Source organism: Grammomys surdaster, unplaced genomic scaffold (genome assembly GCF_004785775.1).
Source record: "Grammomys surdaster isolate TR1022 unplaced genomic scaffold, NIH_TR_1.0 1100, whole genome shotgun sequence".
In the NCBI taxonomy this organism is placed as follows: Eukaryota; Metazoa; Chordata; class Mammalia; order Rodentia; family Muridae; genus Grammomys; species Grammomys surdaster.
This window is the reverse complement of record NW_021605519.1, coordinates 223,519-242,920: the sequence shown is the minus strand read 5'-3', so window position 1 is coordinate 242,920 and position 19,402 is coordinate 223,519. Positions and strand designations below refer to the sequence as shown.

The following is a 19,402-nucleotide window of genomic DNA, read 5'->3' as shown; positions in this document are numbered from 1 at the left end:
TCCACCACCCGGGAAAACCAACCCTAAGACACTAGGTTCCGGTCCCTGCTCTGGGCGTCCTCTCAAAACTAAACGCTGATCCGAGTAACCAGAATCCTTATTTACTGCATAGCAGTCTACAAAGTGGACTCAGAGCGCTGGAGTTTCTAGGTCAAAATGATTCATTGGGTACATATTTAGTGCTTATTATACACAGTTGTGAGAGACAGTTCTAATGTGGCTAAGTGGACCTGAAAAAGGATAAGATAGCTAATCCATACAACGCATCTCCTTTGAAGGACTACACGATATTGTACTATAAATATACATATACCTCTCGGTGTATGTCCCGTCCAGAGCACATAAACGCCTATATATCAGAGTGTTTGCCCAGAAAACAAAACAATAGTTCTGTTCTCTTCTCCTAGCCCAGCTTTCCACTCGGCCTATGTCCAGAGTAATTGTGTTCGCGCTAGAGGAAAGCCCCTTTCAGCATTCCTCTCGCCTTCCCGAAGCACCCGAAGGTGCTCCAAAAATCTTGGGAAGAAGGTAATCTTTAATTAATCACGCCTCTTAATGGAAAGTGTTATTGAAAACTGAACACGAGAGAACGCGGAAATGAACCTGTTCACATTTGGTGACCAGAGGACCTGGTCTGCCACGAGGAAATGTGGTCGAGTTGAGATGGGCAGTACGTTAATAAGACACCAAGAAATTCAGCTTTCCAGCCGGACGACTTTCAAAAAAGAGCTTAGAAGATGACGGAAGTTCCACGTGTTTGTGTGGAGCAGCTGCAGGGGAGGGCGGAGCCATAGGCTCCGCCTCCCATTTCTTACCTCGGTGATTGGGCTCCTAAGCCCCGCCCTGGCTGCGGCTCAGCCTGGAGCATGGCCTCTCCCCGGACTCCTGTGTCCCCTCCGGAGTTACCCGAGAGGAACTTCCAGTACTGTCAAGTCCAGTACTGGGACCAGCGTTACAAAGATGCGGCCGACTCTGGACCCTATGAGTGGTTCGGGAACTTCGCTTCCTTCCGTGCCCTGCTAGAGCCGGAGCTGTGTCCTCAGGACCGTATCCTCGTGCTAGGTGGGTAGTGTCCCAGCCACCGGTTGCTGACCAGACCACATCCGCTTTCTTCCCTTCTGCTTTCTTCTGTACGAGGACGCCCCAGTTTGGAGCCAAAACCAGATCCAGTACCTTCAGAATCCGTGTGTATTTAGCAAGGGCAAACAGAACTAAAAGATTGTCAGCACTCTGGAAAAATACAGTTCTTTGGTGTCCCAGACACTGGAGGCAGCCTAGAACACTAGAGAGCACATCTCTGTGAACCTACGTCAAGTCCCAAACATTAATTGGCTGTATATCCTAGGACAAGTCATGAATCCGTTGTGTACTTCAGTTTTCGTTTCTAGAAATGGGACTGCGATTTTTTTCTGGAGTAAGTCATGTGCACCTCGAGCATGACACCTAGTTTTTCTTCCGCATCAGTGGGCAACTGGAGCCGTTTTCAGGTAAAGGGAGTTACCACTTCTCTGAACCCCAGGTGAAAAACTTGGTCCTAAACACTAATAAGGCAGAATAATGCCCTCTGAGTCTGATGGAGAATTGCAGCTGAAGTAGGTATCAACAAGAGAGATGCTAGGATGTCAGCTGCTGGATACTCAGGAAAACTTTGAATGAGTAGAGTTGCCTTCCTTTTTTTTTGTTTTTTGTTTTTGTTTGTTTGTTTTTTTCAAGACAGGGTTTCTCTGTGTAGCCCTGGCTGTCCTGGAACTCACTCTGTAGACCAGGCTAGCTTCGAACTCTCGAACTCAGAAATCCGCCTGCCTTTGCCTCCCAAGTGCTGGGATTAAAGGCGTGCACCACTGCCTGGCTAGAGTTGCCTTCCAAATATAGTTTGTAAACGTTTTGTTAGTAGAAGCTCGTGTACATTTTGTTTTTTCGTTTTTGATTTGAGACAGGGTTTCACTGTGTAATCCTGGCTGGCCTGAAACTCACTTATAGAATAGGCTGGCTTTGAACTCATAGAGATCCACCTGCCTCTGCTTCTAAAGCCTGTATACATTTAAGTGGAATACTTGATAGGTATAAAAAGGATATTTCTTATACATATAGTATATATGTAAAGTATAAATAACATACGGTGTGTCTGCACTACTCAATTTGGGAAGTAGAACATGACCAGGACTAGAAACTATAACTTAGTGGCTAAGAATTTGGACTCTGGGAACAAGTAGTTAATGGTAGAAACTTGGCTTAGCTGGAATTGTATTTCGTTTGTTTGTTTTTCTTTTTTCTTTTCTTTTTTTTTTTTTCTGAGACAGGGTTTCTCTATGTATCCCTGGCTGTCCTGGAACTCATTCTGTAGACCAGGCTGGCCTTGAACTCAGAAATCCGCCTGCCTCTGCCTCCCAAGTTCTGGAATTAGAGGTGTGCACCACCACTGCCCTGCTGGAATTGTAATCTTGCACAAAATCTTTAAATTTCTGTGCCTCCATTTCCAAGCCTTAAGAAAATAAAAACCTAGCTGGGTGTAGTGACTCGCACCTTTAATCCCAGTCCTGGGAGCAAGAAGCCAGCCTGGGCTATACAGAAAGTTCCAGGACAGCTAGGAGGTTACATAGAGAAACTTGTTTCAGCAGAACATACATACATACATACATACATACATACATACATATGAAAATGAAAACCTACATATCGGATTTTTCAGGATGAGATGAGCATGTGAACTATATAGACTAACACCTGGCCAAAGAGCTTCATGTGTTTTAAGAGTTTTCTTGTAGTTTCCCCACTAGAAGGAAACAGTTTCTTCACTTCTGTGGTTGTATACTATTGAATTTATTTATAGATTTACCACAGAAATACGTTTATTAAGCTTTAGTGCCTTTCAAAATTAGCTGTCAAGTTAGGCCCCACTCTGTGATTCTAATTCCAGGGAAGTCTAATATAGATGCCAAGAATCCTTTTTGTTGAAATAGCGTCTTGTTCTGTAGTGGACCAACCTGACATTTACTAATTAGGACTTGCAACTACTTTCCACCCCTAAGGCTGGGATTGCAGGTATGCACCAGCAGGCCTGCCCTCAGGACTCTGTTTTCAGCAATCTCCACAGCTGATTGTCATGCTGCTGGTGGGCAAGACCTCTTCCTTAAAATCTTAAGATCTTCCTGACCAGGAGGTGTTCTTTTTCAGGAAAGGAGGGATAAGTCTAAGAAGGGAGATAGGAGATGAAAGGCCTAATTGTAAAAGTTTAGGTTTTCAAAAAGCTTAGAACTGTGAGATCTAAGAACAGGCCTTAATTTGGGAAGTCACCTGTATTGCACTTCAGCTCCACAGATCTGAGTAGAGTATCTGACAGGTGCCAGGCAATATGCTGGTGGTCCCTTCTAATGTATTCACTCCGTTTATAAAGCTGAGTAACAAGTATTCTGAGTAGGTTAGGTATCTATAAATCTTTTCTGAACAAGGCCAGAGAATGCTATTTTAGGCTTTGCCGTCTCTCCCAGATACTCAGTTCTGCTATGGTAATAGACACAGCTATAAACAGTGCATAAAAAAGAATTGATGTTCTCTAATAAAACTTACGTTTAAGACAGAGTCTCCTGTAGTCCTGGCTGGCCTAAAACTCACAGGTAGACTAGTCTGGCATCAGACTCACAAAGCTCTGTCTGCCTTTGCTTCCTGGGTGCTGAGATTACAGGCGTGAGGCACTGTACCTGTCCAAAGCTTTATACATATTCTACTGTAAGTCACTGTCTTGGGTTGAGTTCCCCAGAAAGGATCCTATGAAGGAGATTCAGGTCCAAGTCATTCGTCCAGTAGTAGCTTCCAGGAAAAACTGAGTGGTAAGAATGGGGAAAGGCAAAAAGATAAACAAAACTGTGATCTCAGGCAAAATCTCAAGAATAATTTTGGCCTGAAGCATCATAGATGAAGATCATTAGAAGCAAATACATACCAAAACCAGGGGTCTGGTCAGAATGTTGATAGTATCTGTGTCACTAGTGCTGCTGTCTTGCCATGCAGCAGACAGGGAGAGGCAGTTGGAACTCTGTAATAACTTCATTTGTTTGTTTGTTTTGTTTCTTTCTTCTCCCCTCTCCCCCCAGACAAGGTTTCTCTGTGTAGCCCTGGCTGTCCTGGAACTCACTCTGTAGACCAGGCTGGCCTTGAACTCAGAAATGCACCTGCCTCTGCCTCCCAAGTGCTGGGATTAAAGGTGTGCGCCACCACCACCACCCCCACCGCTGGAATTCATTGTGAATTATAGCCTACTGGTCATGCTAATGTAGCCCAAGCTGGTGTGTTACCACCAGGCTTGAGTGGGCTTCTTGAAAACTGAAAGGCAGTTGAACATAGTGTTTAAAAGCTCTGGCTTAGAGTGAGACAGGTGTCGGCCCAAATTCTGGCTCCATCTCTATGTGTTCTTGAAAAGTCTCTTAACTACTTTTCCTCAATTTCTCCGCCTAAAAACTGAGAACAATAAAGTACTATTTCTGCATGAATCAATATTGAAGATAAACTGAGAATTCTTACAAATTACTTAGCATAATGCTGAGTGTTCAGTGACTATTAACTGTAATAATTTGGAGGGAGGGCTAAGGATGTAACCCAGTTCATCAAGTTCTTGTCCTGCTTGCAGGAAGCTGTGGGTTCAATTCCTAGTATCATGTTAATTGCAAATGGTCTGTATTGCACATAAATCTGAAATCCCAGTGAACCAGAAGTAGAAGTGTCTGGTTTCAAACCTGGGACAAATGGCTGAGGTGCCTATTTAACATATCAAAGTAGACAGTGCGGGCCAGGTTCTTCCTTAGTCCTTCTCCCCTTCCTGTTACAGAGCCCTCCTGGCTGGCATACCACTGAGTTGCTCCTCTCTGGATAATCCAGCCATTCTGGTTACCTGGCCTTTTCATCTACTCTTTTGGGCCTCCTGGCTGTTACACCTGGTTCCCCTCTCCTTCTTCCCCCTCTCTGCTCTCCTCTCATAGCTCAGGGTAATGGCCACTCTGGAATCTCCCAGATGTCCCTGCCTCTGGCTATGCTCTCCCATATATCTGTAACAACCCTTCTCCTCCACCAAACCTAGGAGCAGTCATGTTCCTTCCGATTCATTCATTCATTCATTCATTCATTCATTCATTCATCTGGTGCTGAAATCTAGGAGAAGTAGAAAGATCAGAATTTCAATGTCATTCTCAACTACATAAGCCTCCTATCTAAAAAGAAAGTACTTGCCTGCAACTCAGCCTAGCCTGTTTATGATTTTTGAGGCATGGTGTTATGATACATGGGCTGGCCTGGAACTTACTATGTAGATGAGGCTGGGCTTGAATTCTTAATCTTTTGATTCTATGATATCAATAAATAAGGATTGGAAGCAGTCTGGATCCTGAGAAAGTGAGGCCCTAAATGGGACCTGCCAGGGCTGCTATCTAGCCCCATTCTTAGCCCAAGATGGGCTCCAGGAAGACTTGGAAGAGACTACTTTCAAAGCAGGTGTGCAAATTGGGCTGTGTATCTTAAAATCTCTTTTAAAATCTGAATCTCTTAAAATCTCAACTTCCCTCTCCTTGACCCTACCCTCTTAGAGACTGCATTCTTTTGTTGTTTTTAAAACAGGGTCATACTTTAGCCCAGGCTGACCTCCAACTCAGAGTCCACCTGCCTCTGCCTCCGAAATGCTGGGATTAAAGTTGTGAGCCACCATGCCTAGTTTAGAGATTGCACTGTAGATAATTAATCCATATTTCCCTGCACCCCACCCCCAAGACACTTTATTTCTCAGCTCTTCTGAGTCAATGTCTTTGAAATTCTTGGCAGACTCACCTCAGGTAGGGTCAGTTGCCTACTTGTGTGATGCTAGTTTGTCCCTTGTTCCATTATATGGTAGTTCTACATTTAATCTTCCCATCAGGGCGCAAGTTCCTTGACAGCAGGCACTTAAAAACAAAACCAAAGCTGGGCAGTGGTGGCACAAGCCTTTAATCCCAGCATCCAGGAGGCAGAGGGGCGGGCCAATCTCTGAATTCAAGACCAGTCTGTTCAATCTATAGAGTGAGTCCCAGAACAGCCAGGACTACACAGAGAAAACCTGTCTCAAAAACAAAAACAAAAAAACCCAAACAAACAAAATCAAAAACCACCCAGGGTCTCTTATAGCCTAGGCTGGCTTTGCATTTGCTATGTAGCTAAGAATGACTCCTGATCCTCTCCCTGGGATTACAGGCATGCACTACTACATACTACTACATTCAATTTACGTGGTGTTGAGGAGCCAACCCAGGGCTTTGTGCATGCTAGAAAAGCAGTCTGTTCATTTAGCTACTTCTGCAGAGCATGCACTCTTTATCAGCAAGACCAAAGTCCAATCTGTGCACTGAGAACAACGGGGCGGCTTCACCGCATGTCCCCATCTAGTCTTCTTAGACTATTAATTCTTCCCTGGACATGAAAGTTAGACTATAACCCCTAACACGACATCTTCCAGGGTTCCAAGATCCTCTTAAAGGTTAGAGATTCCTTTAAGGTAATAGTATTATGGTCTTGATGATGCCAATATTATATACATTCGAGTTTGAGGAAACTGAAGCCCCAAAAATCAGATGCTTTTCTTTGTAACTGGGACAGCCAGATCCAAATCTTTGCACTCTTGAGTTCAAGTTCCTTCAGCAACTCCACAGATGTTTGTAGCTCTTCAATTTAGTACATTGCATCTGTGTGTAGGCTAGCTACTGACTGTTCTTGTCATTTTTCTTAAATGGGAAACCCAAGTTCTTGGTACTGAAACAACTTACCCTAGTCCATATAGCTGAGAAAGAGAAACACTTTGTGTCCACTGTGATTCCAAAACTCAACACTCTTCTATACCCTGTTGCTTTAAGAACTTGGTGCAGGGTCAGGTACAGGGGATGAATGGAGAGAAAACAGGCCGAATAGTGGATAAATAACTGGAAGGAGAGAAGCAAAGCTAACCTAGCTCTTTTGCTACCCATCCCACCCACGGCAGGTTGCGGGAACAGTGCCTTGAGCTATGAACTATTCCTTGGAGGCTTCCCAAATGTGACCAGTGTGGATTACTCTCCAGTAGTGGTGGCAGCCATGCAAGTTCGTTATGCCCATGTACCCAGTCTACGCTGGGAGACCATGGATGTTCGAGCACTGGACTTCCCTAGTGGGTCCTTTGATGTTGTCCTCGAGAAGGGCACATTGGATGCCCTGCTGGCTGGGGAGCCAGATCCCTGGAATGTGTCTTCTGAAGGTGTCCACACTGTGGACCAGGTGCTGAGTGAGGTGAGGAAGCAGCGAGATGGCAGACCAAAATGCAGGGGTAAGGGGCTCAACTCTCAGGACACTGGAAGAACTCAGCAATCAAAAAATGGGGCTTGGAGCAGGGCTCCTTAAAAGTGTGAATTTCTGAAGAACACGGGAGGCTGGAGCGACCAAGGCTCACAAAGGTCAATCAGTGGTTGGATACTAGCTTGACATAGGGAAGAAGTGGTAGCCAGGTCCCAGACAGGTGGAACAGATTGGGAAAGTGAGTAGCTGATAGGAAAGCAATGTCTCCTGCATGAATGTCTTCCCTGTCTAGAACCCAGCCTTATATAGCACAGCAAAAGGCATAGTGCATAGTGCAGCGGCATAGTCTACCATATAAAGCCGGAAAGAACTATTGGACATAGAGTAGTATCTAAGGCTTGATTAGGAAATCATTATGAGTTGTACTGACCTTTGAGAACCTGGAGATGATTCCACACTGATGGTTTCTCTGTCTGCCTTGCAGGTGAGCCGGGTGCTGGTTCCTGGAGGCCGATTCATCTCAATGACTTCTGCGGGCCCCCACTTTAGGATCAGACACTATGCTCAATCCCGATATGACTGGTCACTGAGGCATACAACCTATAGCAGTGGTTTTCACTTCCATTTCTACATTATGCATAAGGGCAGAGAGCTCAGTGTGTCCCAGCTGGCCCTGGGGGCCCAGGTCCTCTCATCCCCCAGCCCTCTTGCCTCACCCTGCTTCCTCCAAGACTCAGACAATGAGGACTTCCTCAGTGCCATTCAGCTGTGAGACTGGAAGTGTGACCTCCAAGCTCTCCCTGCCTTTGTGTGTTAGGCTCCTAGGGAGTTGGAATTCCCAATTTGGGACTGGGAATTGGTTCCTGGGTACACAAATCCAGAGTCTTGTGCATAAAAACAGTGCTGGTGGGATCAAGCCCATGTGAACCAATACAGTGTGAGTCCAACTAAGTCTGAGATCCCAGGTTTCTGGCTTCTAGGATTTTTATTTCTACAGGCTTTCCCCACCTCCTCCATGTGACTGTCTTTTGGGGCAGAGCTCAACGCAGCTCCTCTGCCTTGAATATGCTCACCCAACCTGGATTTATCCTTGAGAGGCTAAAGACTTTGAATTTAGACTACTTTATGCTTCTGATTCCAGCTCCAACCCTAACATGTCCTGCCTAGGCTAGAGAGGTACTTAAAGAGGCCATATATTTATGATGTTCCCACACCAGGGTGCCCTGACAATGCTCACCTTCCCCACCAGGAACTTGCACCCGAGATTGTCAACAACTATCCCCAGCAGACTGAAGCAGCAGACACACGCACACACACTCACACACGGAGGTCTGTGTTTATTCACACACTCCTGTTACATTGAGGATGGAGAAACATTTTTACAAAGGACAACCCTGGGTTGAGAACATCTTCCGGTCCACAGGTGTCATCCAAAGGTACTGATCAGTCCCCATTTGGGTTCCCAGGGGTAGCATGAAGGGGTCCAAGGTAAAATCAGATCTGGGCCCTTAAAAGATGATACCTTGGGAAGGAGGAGTCTCCCAGTGAGCCTCCTGGGGTCAGAATTGGGTAGACTGGCCATGTGGTTAGTTACCATGTTGGGGGCTTGTCCCATCCATCCCAGTCTCAACACCTGTCCTATCTGCCAGGCGCAGAAGAGCATGGCGGAGGATGTGGGGGAAGGGCACAAACCATGATCGGAGCCAGTAAACAAAGAATCGGATATAAAAATACAAATGTGCTGAGGAAGTCCCTTAGAAAGAGGCTGGGGTCACGCCAGACAGGGGTACAGTTGAGGAACGGCCCGGGAGGGCTAGGCTGAGGTGGGTAGGAAGCTCATGCAAATATGCAGCCAAACCTCCCTGGCCGAGCAGTCCGACGCCGCAGCTGCCCGGGCTGCAGACCAGATTGATCGGAGGAGGGGCGGGGCAGGGGAGCCGTGCGGGAGGGGGCGGGCTGGGGGCCGTGGGTCTCTGTGTCGGTTCCGGTGTGCGGGGTGGAGCTGCGGCCCGAGGTTCTAAAGTGCATGAGTGCGTCGGCGGGCTCCGGGCTGGTCCACACCACCACTACCGCCGCCGCCGTGGTGCTGAAGCGGACAGCTCCAGAGCACCAGGCAGCAGTGGTAGCAACACCGACCCCGCGGCGGCGTGGCCCTGCAGCCCCCGCCCGCAGGCACCTCGGCCCCGGGCGGGGGTGCGCCGGCAGCCGCATCGCCGGCCCGTGCTCCTGGCCGCTGCGGGGCTGGGCCCGGAGCCCGCCGCCAGAGCCGGCGCGTCTACACTCCGGACGGAGGCTTCTCCCCCATCCCCTTCAGCACGTCGTCTATCCGGTCATCCTCGATCACCACTGCGCAGGGAGAAAGCGCATCAGCCGCGCGGTCTCGGGGGGCGGTGGCAACAGTGGGGCCGGTTTCCTCACGGCCCGCGCAGATCTACTCTACTGCCTGTGTTCCCTCGACACCACTCGAAACCCTATGCATCCCCACCCGAACTCTCCCGCGGACCCTACCTGCTACCAAATCTGGGACCCAAACCTCCCTATGTGGGAACACCCCTCTTCCGAAGACTCCCAGTGCGAACCCTCCCGTCACCTGAGCCTTCCTCCATTCAAACTGACCAGAAACCTCTCCCTTTGACACAACCCCCTCCTCGAACTGGGCTCAGACGAAACTGTCACCTGGTGTAACCCTTTCCTCTACCTGAATCCCTGTTCTTAGAGTGCCGCCCAGAGTCCCCTCCCAAGGCAAACAAGACGACCGAACCCCTGGCCTCGGTGCCCTCCACTAACATCCACCTACTCATGTTAGCCCAAGGAATCGGCCCACCACCTTGTGTTCCCAGTGCTAAGGATCCCCAAATACCCTAGGCGGCCCCTCCCCCTCGACCAGGAGCCGGGGCTCTTTTTCCAGAAGTGGAGAGCTTCGAATCCGGGACACAGTATTCCCGGGAGAGGGAAAGAATGGGACAACTCCACAGCAGGGACCCTCCCCACCCCGGGCGGGTGCGCAGCTGGCTGCGCTGGTCTGCGGCAAGAGCAGCTGCCACTTGACGGGGAACGGCAGCCTGGGGACGCCAGGCGAAGGGTTTCTGGGTCAGGCGGCGACTCCGGGCCCGGGCCGCGTACCTCTCTTGGCTCGGCCGATCTGGCCCAGCTTGGGGGGCCGCTTGGCCTGGTTGCCAGCGAAGAAGGAGTTGGTGTCCTGCAGGCGGCAGCTGAAAGAGAGGTCGGAACCCTCGGGGTCTGCGCCGAAGCGGCCCATCTTGTCCTCGCCGTAGGGTAGGATCTCGGACATGGCGGGCACCGGGCGGACTAGGGACTGCGGCGGGGCACGGGCAGAGGCTAGCTGCCGGACCGGCCCTAGCTCAGCAGGGGAGCCGGCGGAAGGATGAAGTCATACAGCATCCGGGACTGCGGAGCCGAGCGGGGCCTCCTCCCCCGCGCCTCCGCCTCCCGGGCCGCTGGGCAGGCGGCGGCGGCAGCGGCGGGGACCGGGCGGGGGCGGGGCGGGGGCGGCGGCGGCGGCGAGAGCGGAATGACGATGAGCGCCCGACTGCGGCAGAGAACGGCGGGCGGGGCGCGGTGGAGGCGGGGCGGGCACCGGCCAGCGGAAAGAGGCGGGGCCCAGCGGTCCGAGGGAGCTCGGTGATCCCTGGAGTGGAGCGCGCGGCCGTGGGAGGTTCCCGCGAGGTGGCCGGGAATGGCCGCCACGTGGGCCCGGGGAAGTGCAGCGGCCGGTGCAGGAGACAGCTAGGCGGGAGCGGCCAGCCGAGTGCTTAGGGGAGAAGGGGAGGGACGGACGACGCGGTTAAGGGAGAGCAACTGGGAGCTGAGCGCCAAAAGCTGGGGGCGCGGCGGGGTCCCAGAAGGCGGCGGCTAGGCTGTCTGTGGACACGGCCCTGGACTCTGAAAGGCGGCCGGGAAAGGGCCGAATACGCGTGGAGAGAGGGGAAGGAACCAACCAACTGGAGCGCGGGAAGAGCTGGGGCCTGGGGGTGGTGCCACCGTGCTTGGCGCGTTCCTGTATCCTAGTTGCGCGTAGATTTCCATCAATTGGCCAGTCTGTATTCGACTGTCTAAGCATCTGTCAGTCTACCTCTGTGTATCTGATCTCCGTCTCTGTGTTGCTTTTGGACTTTCTGTATCTGCCTGCATACCTGGTCCCTGTTTGTGTACCATTGGGTCTGTCCCCCGAGGCTGCGTTTCGGCCTTTCAGGGAAGGATCTTAAACACTGCAACCGCAGCGCGCACCAGAGTAGACTCCCCACAAACCCTAGGACCGCTGTTGGCGCCAAAATCCAGACTCAAAGCGCCAGTCGCTCTACGCGGTTCCCTCAGCCCTGGAGGCTTGCTCTAGCTGGCAGTGTGGGAAAAATGAATGGCAGCATCGCAGCGGGCGCCTGGATGCGGATGACGCAGGGAAGCCCGGAGTGCCTGAGCTCTAGGCGCGCGCTAGTAAGCGTCGGCAGGAACACTGTGTCCCCCGCCCTTGTTGCTGGGGCCTGAGGTAGAGTTCTCCCCCTCCCCTGAAAAGAACACGCACACTTCCTTTCACCTCTTGCCGCCCCCCAAACCCCGCCCCTACCCTGCTTGCAGTCAGCTGCAGCGTCACCCGCTCTCTGGCGCGAGAGGGATCTGGCGCAATCACTGGCCTTGGGAGGGAAGGTGTGTCTCACATTCACTCACAGTGACGGGCTGGTAAAGACAATAATGATGCTATTGCTGCCCATGCCCCCAAGAGACACCTTCCCTTTAGTCCCCCCAAATCACGCAGCTAGTGAGACTGCTGGGTTGCTGGTTTTCCTTCCTTCAGGTCTCCAATGCAAAGGTCTCTGCTGTCAGGACTCTGTACGGGGCCTGTGGGATTGGGAGGTGTGAAGGACTGCCTTGGGATTACCTCTGGGGTCTAGCCAGCAGGGGTTCCTTCTAACACTTCTATATGCCATCTACTTGGCTGGGAGAAGTGGTCCCCAACTGGGTCCTGTGGTGAGAAAGACCAACCCTGACATCTAAAGAGAAGGACAGAGTAACTCTGTGTGATCAGATTGTCCAGAATACCTCCTTCCCCTGGAAGTTGCACAGCATGACTTTCAATCTGCCATTTTCTAAATGACCTTGAAGGCCCAATAATCGTGTTTTTAAATCATTTGTGCTGGTCCTGGTGGAGCTGGCCTTTCATCTCTGTCCTTAGTCAGACTGATCTCTGTGAGTCTGAGGCCAGCTGGATCTACACAGTGAGTTTGGGGCTACATAATGAGACCTTGCCCAAAAACAAACAAAAATCATTGCTACTTGTATAACTTTAGAAAAATAAAAACCACCAGAATCTTAGCTGTATACTCTTCGTCTTCCCCAGTAAGAATATGTCATGTGAATTCTCTGAGCTGGGATTCTAGTCTAAACAGAGAAAATAGAAGCTACTTGTTAAGGCCAGTTTTGTGGGTGAAATGGCCCTGAATTAAGCTGCATTGTTTCAGAACTGAGTAGCCACATTCACCTAAATCGATGAAGAAGGAACCCTGGGGTTCTTGCCAAGGTTGATACCATATGGGAACTGAAGCAAGTCTCTTTTCTATAGAATGAGAGAGAGAAGGTTAACAATTTAATCTGGAATTCATTTTTTACTTTATTTTTTAAAGAATATATATATATATACATATATACATATACATATACATATACATATACATATACATATACATATACATATACATATATATATATATATATGCTGTCTTCAGACACACCAGAAGAGGACATCAGATCCCATTACACATGGTTGTGAGCCACCATGTGGGTGCTGGGAATTGAACTCAGGACCTCTGGAAGAGCATCAGGTGCTCTTAACAGCTTAGTCATCTCTCCAGCCATCATTTTTTATTTTTATTTTATTATGTTTTAAAGACAGGGTCTTACTGTGTAGACCCAACTAGCTTGAAACTTGTGGTATAGCTCATTAAGCCTTCCTGTGTAGTCTCCAGTGTCCTGGGGTGACATGGTTGTGCTTCCACACTCAGTTGGTTAGATTCTTTTTCATTTTGTTTTGTATAAATATGAACACTTAAGTTTCCCAATATCTTAGGTTCCTTATCTGCAATACAGGGAAATTATATTAGCAAAATATATTTTATTAGAGTGTTGTAAAGATAAATTAACAAGTGTATAGACATGGTAGCTATTAATCCCAGACTTGGGAGGCAGAGGCAGGTGGATTTCTGAGTTCAAGGCCAGCCTGGTCTACAGAGTGAGTTCCAGGACAGCCAGGGCTACACAGAGAAACCTTGTCTGGGGGGAGAGGGGAGAAGAAAGAAACAAAACAAACAAACAAATGAAGTTATTACAATTTTGTTTTATACAATGAGATTTTTTTCTTTTTTTCTTTTCTTTTTTTGTTTTTTTTTGTTTTTGTTTTTGTTTTTGTTTTTTTCGAGACAGGGTTTCTCTGTGTGTAGCCCTGGCTGTCCTGGAACTCACACTGTAGACCAGGCTAGCCTCGAACTCTCAAACTCAGAGATCCGCCTGCCTCTGCCTCCCAAGTGCTGGGATTAAAGGCGTGCGCCACCACCACCCGGCGGCAATTTCTCTTTTTAAAAAATATTTATTTATTTTATGTATATGAGTATACTGTAGCTGTCTTCAGATACCAAAAGAGGACATCAGGACCCCATTGTAGATGGTTGTGAGCCATCATGTGGTTGTTGGGAATTGAACTCAGGACCTATGGAAGAGCATTCAGTGCTCTTAACCAGTGAGCCATCTCTCCAGCTCCCCATTTATTCCTCTTCTATCATTTGCATGTGTTGCACAGTGTACCATTATATGTATGTTTGAGTTATTCAGCAAGCCCTCTATACTTATACATAATTTCCTCCCTGTTTTGGGGGGTATTATAAATAGCACTGTAATGAACAAATGTTGTAGGAAAAAAAGCCAATATTTTGTAGCTTCCCCAATACAGAGTCTATTTGTCCATTCCTGAATCCAACTTTGACCAGAGGACATGTTTGCCCTGTGAGGACACTAGGAAATGTGGTGAAGCAAAGGTCTGCAAGACAGCTGTGTACAAAGGCATGATTGACCACATTTGTTGTTGATGTAAGCTTTAAGGATGACTAACAGTAACTCAGTATTTCTTTTCTTTCTTTCTTTTTTTTTTTTTTTTTTGCTATTTTGACATAGCATGGTTACTGGAAGAAGAGTAAGGACAAAGAGTTTGGTCATCCCAACAGAAGCCCACAAAACAAATGAGAACACCTAAGTATTCTAGACCAACTAGTCCCAGACCTGAGGAACCATCTGGCCAAACCACAGAACATGAAAAATAGTAGTTCTTACTCTGTCTGTCTGTCTGTCTGTCTGTCTGTGTGTCTGTCTGTCTGTCTATGTATCTATGTATGTATGTATGTATGTATGTATGTATGTATGTATGTATCTATCTATCTATCTATCTATCTATCTATCTATCTATCTACTTACCTACTTTGGTTTTTGAGACAGAACTTCTCTGTGTAGCCCTGGCTGTCTTAGAAGTCACTCTGTAGGCAGGCTGGCCTTGAACTCACAGAGATCCACCTGTCTCTGTCTCCTAAGTGCTGGGATTGAAGGTGTGTGTCAACACCGCCTGATTTAGTTCTTACTTTGACCCATTAAACGTAGTGGTGTTTGTTATGGATCAAAAGCTATTTGATGCCAACATCTTTTGAATAAATTTTCCTAGAGGTAGACCTTCTGAATAGGAAGGATATCTCAATGTCTAAGCTAACAATAGTACATGAAGGTAACCATGTTCCCCATCTTTGTCAGTATTGACCATTAGTATTTTATATTGTCATGACCACACTGTCCTTGTAATTTAGGAGTGAAGTGTCTGTCCATTCTCCATTCATTTAAAACCAATTAATGGAAAGGAAGACTAGAGGGTAGAGAGGGAAGCCAGGCTTGGTAGTGTATATCTGTTAAACCAAATAACCTGGACACTGACGCAGAAGGATAGGGAGTTTGAGAACAGCCTAGACTACATCATAACACTATATTACAAACAAATAAATGAAAGATATAATGATATATAGGAAAGGAAGAATAGAGAAAGGAGGAAATAGAATAGAAAAAAAAACCAGAAACAGAAACATAGAGGGAAGATGATAGAGAACAGAAATTTGTCCAAGTCTCTAACAAATAGCACTTAAAATGCAATCAGGAGCAGTTCCTTTTTGTTTTTTTTTGTTGTTGTTGTTGTTTTTTTTTTTTGCTTTTTCGAGACAGGGTTTCTCTGTGTAGCCCTGGCTGTCCTGGAACTCATTCTGTAGACCAGGCTGGCCTTGAACTCAGAAATCCACCTGCCTCTGCCTCCCAAGTGCTGGGATTAAAGGCATGCTCCACCACTGCCCAGCTCCTGGCTTCCTTTTAATTCACATTTCTAATCTGCTTTCCAGAAACTAGTCAGAAGCCCTGGATTTCAGTCCTAACTCACAAGGATGTCACAGGATGGATGAGCCCATATATGTAACACATCTAGAACAGTTAATTGTCTTGCTTATTTTTCTATTGCTGTGAAGAGACACCATGACCTGTGCAACTTACAGAAGGTAGGGTTTAACGAGAGTCTATGACCATCATGGTGGGAAGCATGGCAGCAGGTGGACAGGTATGGTGCTGGAGTGGTAACTGAGAGATTACAGTCCATAAGCAGGAAGCAGAGAGAGGGAGAGAGAGCTATCTGGGAACAGTGTGAAATTTTAAAACCTCAAAATCTAGCCCTATGTTGCACTGTTAATATTTTTCCTTTGGAATGTGAAGGTCTGAATGAGGATTTTGATTTTGAATGTTTCAGTGTTTTTGAGAAGCCTTGCTTACATTTTATGGTGTAGTCATTGGAAATGGAAAAATGGCGCCATATATATATATATGTTATGCATACTCTCCTTACTTTATTTCAGTTACCATCCCCATAGAATTTGACAAAAATTGCTATGACTGAAAGGGTTTTGAGTCCTAATTAAAACTTTATTTATGACAGTATTCACGATTAGCCTGAAATGCATTCTGTAGGTAATCTCTCCCGTGTTTCTGAAATGCTTTCCTAGACTTTTTGGATGTGCAGCAGCTTACGTGTCTGAAATGACTTGAAGGCATCACCTTTAAGAAGGCTTACAGTGGGGCCCCGTACATCCCAAGTCCTCTGTAATTCCTCGTAGACGTTTTTGCCATAATTGTAAAAAGGTAGTTGAATTAAATAGCATCACCATTCTTTGCTGTGGCACAGGTTATAAACTTAAGTGGAGTTTACCGGCAGCATCAAATGTTTCAGCTTTAAAAATAAAAGTAGGTTACAAGTTATATGTTTAGTTTTAGAAAATTTGTGCAGCTGGGTGGTGGTGGCGCACAGCTTTAATCCCAGCACTTGGGAGGCAGAGGCAGCAGATTTCTGAGTTTGAGGCCAGCCTGGTCTACAGAGTGAGTTCCAGGACAGCCAGGGCTATACAGAGAAACCCTGTCTTGAAAAACAAAGACAAAAAAAAAAAAGAAAGAAAGAAAATTTGTGCAATATGTTCATTTAACATTACTGTTGCCGGGCGGTGGTGGCGCACGCCTTTAATCCCAGCACTTGGGAGGCAGAGGCAGGCGGATTTCTGAGTTCGAGGCCAGCCTGGTCTACAGAGTGAGTTCCAGGACAGCCAGGGCTACACAGAGAAACCCTGTCTCGAAAAAAACAAAACAAAACAAAACAAAACAAAACAAAACAAAACAAAACATTACTGTTAATGTGCCATGCATGCAGATGGAAGGGGTGGATCTGTGCACTACACGGGGGCTTTTACTCTAGTATTTGGCAGAGTTGCCTTCTACCTGCCAGTTCAAAAGTTTGATCTGTTTTCCTCTTTTTTTTTTTTTCTTTTTTCTTTTGGTTTTTCGACACAGGGTTTCTCTGTGTAGCTCTGGCTGTCTTGGAACTCACTCTGTAGACCACGCTAGCCTCGAACTCTCGAACTCAGAAATCCGCCTGCCTCTGCCTCCCAAGTGCTGGGATTAAAGGCGAGTGCCACCACCGCCCGGCCTTGATCTGTTTTCATATAGAATATATATACTAAAAAATACCAGTCTGTAAAACAGCCTTACCCTGATTCAGCCTCTTCAGATACTCTTGTGCTGTGCAGCAGTGGCTCTGTGTGTAAATGCTATGCACTGAGGATACACAAATATGACGTGTACAGGATAATGCCTCATACCAATCATCAGATGTCCATTTGTTACTGTGTTTGTTAACAACCCTTTATCTCTTAGTGTTATAAACTCCACTTAAAACTGAAAAAAAAATCTAGCCCTAGTGATACACCTCTTCCAACAAAGCCATACCTCTTAGTCCTTCCCCAACAATCCCACCAATTGGAATGGACTGAGTATTCATATATATGAACCTACAGGGACCATTTTCAAAATTACAACAACAATGGCACACAAACTAAAGTGCTGAATATACTTGATGGGTTTTGTTTCGCTCCCTTTCTTGCCTTTCAATATAGGCAGGCTTTCTTGAACCTGCCTATGGTATGAATAAAATGACACACGACTTCTATTGTAGTTTAATGCTTATGCTTTTTGCTTGAGCAGTCAGTCTCTCATCTGGCTCACCTAACTTAACCCTACCATCTAGCCTCCAACCCACCAAGAGGCTAGCTGGACACCTCTCTGCTCCACTGAGGTCTAGCTACCCCCCTTCATGTTTGCTTCCTAATCTTCCATTTCTGCTTTCTTCTCCTATATCATTCTCTGCCAGGAAGTTCTGCCCCATCACTTCCTGCCCAGCTACTGGCCATCAGATCTGTATTACAGTCGTTTAGCAGCACGACAACCTTGGATACAATTCTAGACTGCCTTTAGGTAGTGAGGAAGGACAAATATTTACAAAGCAGAAAACTTGGTGCTGGAAAATAGAAATGACAATATCAAAATCCTGCCAGCACTTAGCTCTCTGCAGATACAGAATTGAAAATTGAAAATACAAAAACACACCTTCATACAAAGTAAAAAAAAAAAAAAAAAAAAAAAAGATTACCCCAACAATTGAGGGATGAACTTAGGGCCTCATACAAATACTCTACTACTGAATCCCAAACATTTTTCTTCTTTGGCTTTGTGACATAGTCTCACCAAATTGCCCAGGATCCCCAGGCAGCCTCTAAATTTGTTATCTTTCTGGTTCTGAGTAGCTGGGATTACAGACCTGCTCCACCTGATCTGACTTATTCTGGTCTCTCTCTCCCATTTTTCCTCCCTTTCCTTTTCTTTCTTAGGCAGGGTCTATAATATCTTAGGCTGGCCTCAAACTCAGTGTGTAGTTGAGGATGACCTTGAACTGATGGCCTTCCTGCCCCCATCTTCCAAGTACAGGCATATGCCACGTCACCTGACTCCTAAGTGCTGAGTTTTCTTTACTGTATTTTGGAAGTGAAGTTGAGGGATGAATGCTGTGATGCCATCTTGTCACTAGAGTGAGCATGAGCGAGCCAGAGGTTTGTCCTAAGTAGATAGCTACTTCAGGCTCCAGTATGGCAAGATGTGAAAGTTTGATGCTTGGGGAACCTAGCCTGCTCCACTGTCAGAGGACTAGAGCACCTCCTCCAGCCTTACTAGTTTACTCTACTATAGGTCTTGGATGATGATAATAATAGTTAAAATACCAGGGCATGGTGGTGTGCACTTATAATTCCAGTACTTGGAAGGCAGAGGCAGGGAGATCCCTGCAAGTTGGAGACCAGCCATGGCTACATAGTGAAACCTTGTCTCAAACAAACAAAGGTGGGCAGTGGTGGCACACACCTTTAATCCTAGCACTCAAGAGGCAGAAAGATCTTTGCATTAAAGGCCAGCCTAGTATACAGAATGAGTTTCCAGGACAGCCAAGGCTATTCAGAAAAACCCTGTCTCAAAAAATAAAAACAAAAATAAATTAAGATCAGGCAGGCTTGTTAATTCCAGCTACTAAGGAGACCGAGACAGAAGAATAGTGAGGCTTTCCCTTAATAACAACAACAACAACAACAACAACAACAACAACAACAGGGTGGTGAGATAGCACAGTGGGTAAGAGCACTTGCTGCTAAGCCTGCTGACCTGAGTTTGATCC

The 19,402-nt window shown here is 47.0% G+C and overlaps 2 protein-coding genes across 3 annotated transcripts in view; one reads left to right on the top strand and one right to left on the bottom strand.

Annotated features, from left to right (window-relative positions):
* Positions 1-844: 844 nt before the first annotated feature.
* LOC114634789 (EEF1A lysine methyltransferase 4) overlaps positions 845-19,402 on the top strand; it is a 36,151-nt gene continuing 17,593 nt past the window's right edge. Inside the window, exons 1-3 of one of the 2 annotated variants that reach the window (XM_028783381.1) lie at positions 845-1,062; positions 6,992-7,275; positions 7,766-8,232. In XM_028783381.1, the coding sequence (XP_028639214.1) occupies positions 867-1,062; positions 6,992-7,275; positions 7,766-8,053 (768 nt within the window). In that variant the 5' untranslated portion in view covers positions 845-866 and the 3' untranslated portion in view covers positions 8,054-8,232. Of the gene's footprint in view, positions 1,063-6,991; positions 7,276-7,765; positions 8,233-19,402 lie in introns of those variants that run through there. The other variant, XM_028783382.1, reaches the window with a different exon arrangement.
* Camk2n2 (calcium/calmodulin dependent protein kinase II inhibitor 2) lies at positions 8,594-10,815 on the bottom strand. Its single transcript, XM_028783406.1, has 2 exons — positions 10,405-10,815; positions 8,594-9,627 (listed from the first exon to the last, which is right to left on the bottom strand). Exons 1-2 carry the CDS (start codon positions 10,571-10,573, stop codon positions 9,557-9,559), a joined length of 240 nt encoding a protein of 79 aa, XP_028639239.1. The 5' UTR covers positions 10,574-10,815; the 3' UTR covers positions 8,594-9,556.

Coding starts and splice junctions, on each gene's coding strand:
- Camk2n2 (XM_028783406.1), bottom strand. CDS start 10,573: ATGTCCGAGATCCTACCCTACGGCGAGGACAAGATGGGCCGCTTCGGC. Junction 9,628..10,404: donor GATCGGCCGAGCCAAGAGAG/GTACGCGGCCCG, acceptor CTCCCTGCGCAG/TGGTGATCGAGGATGACCGG.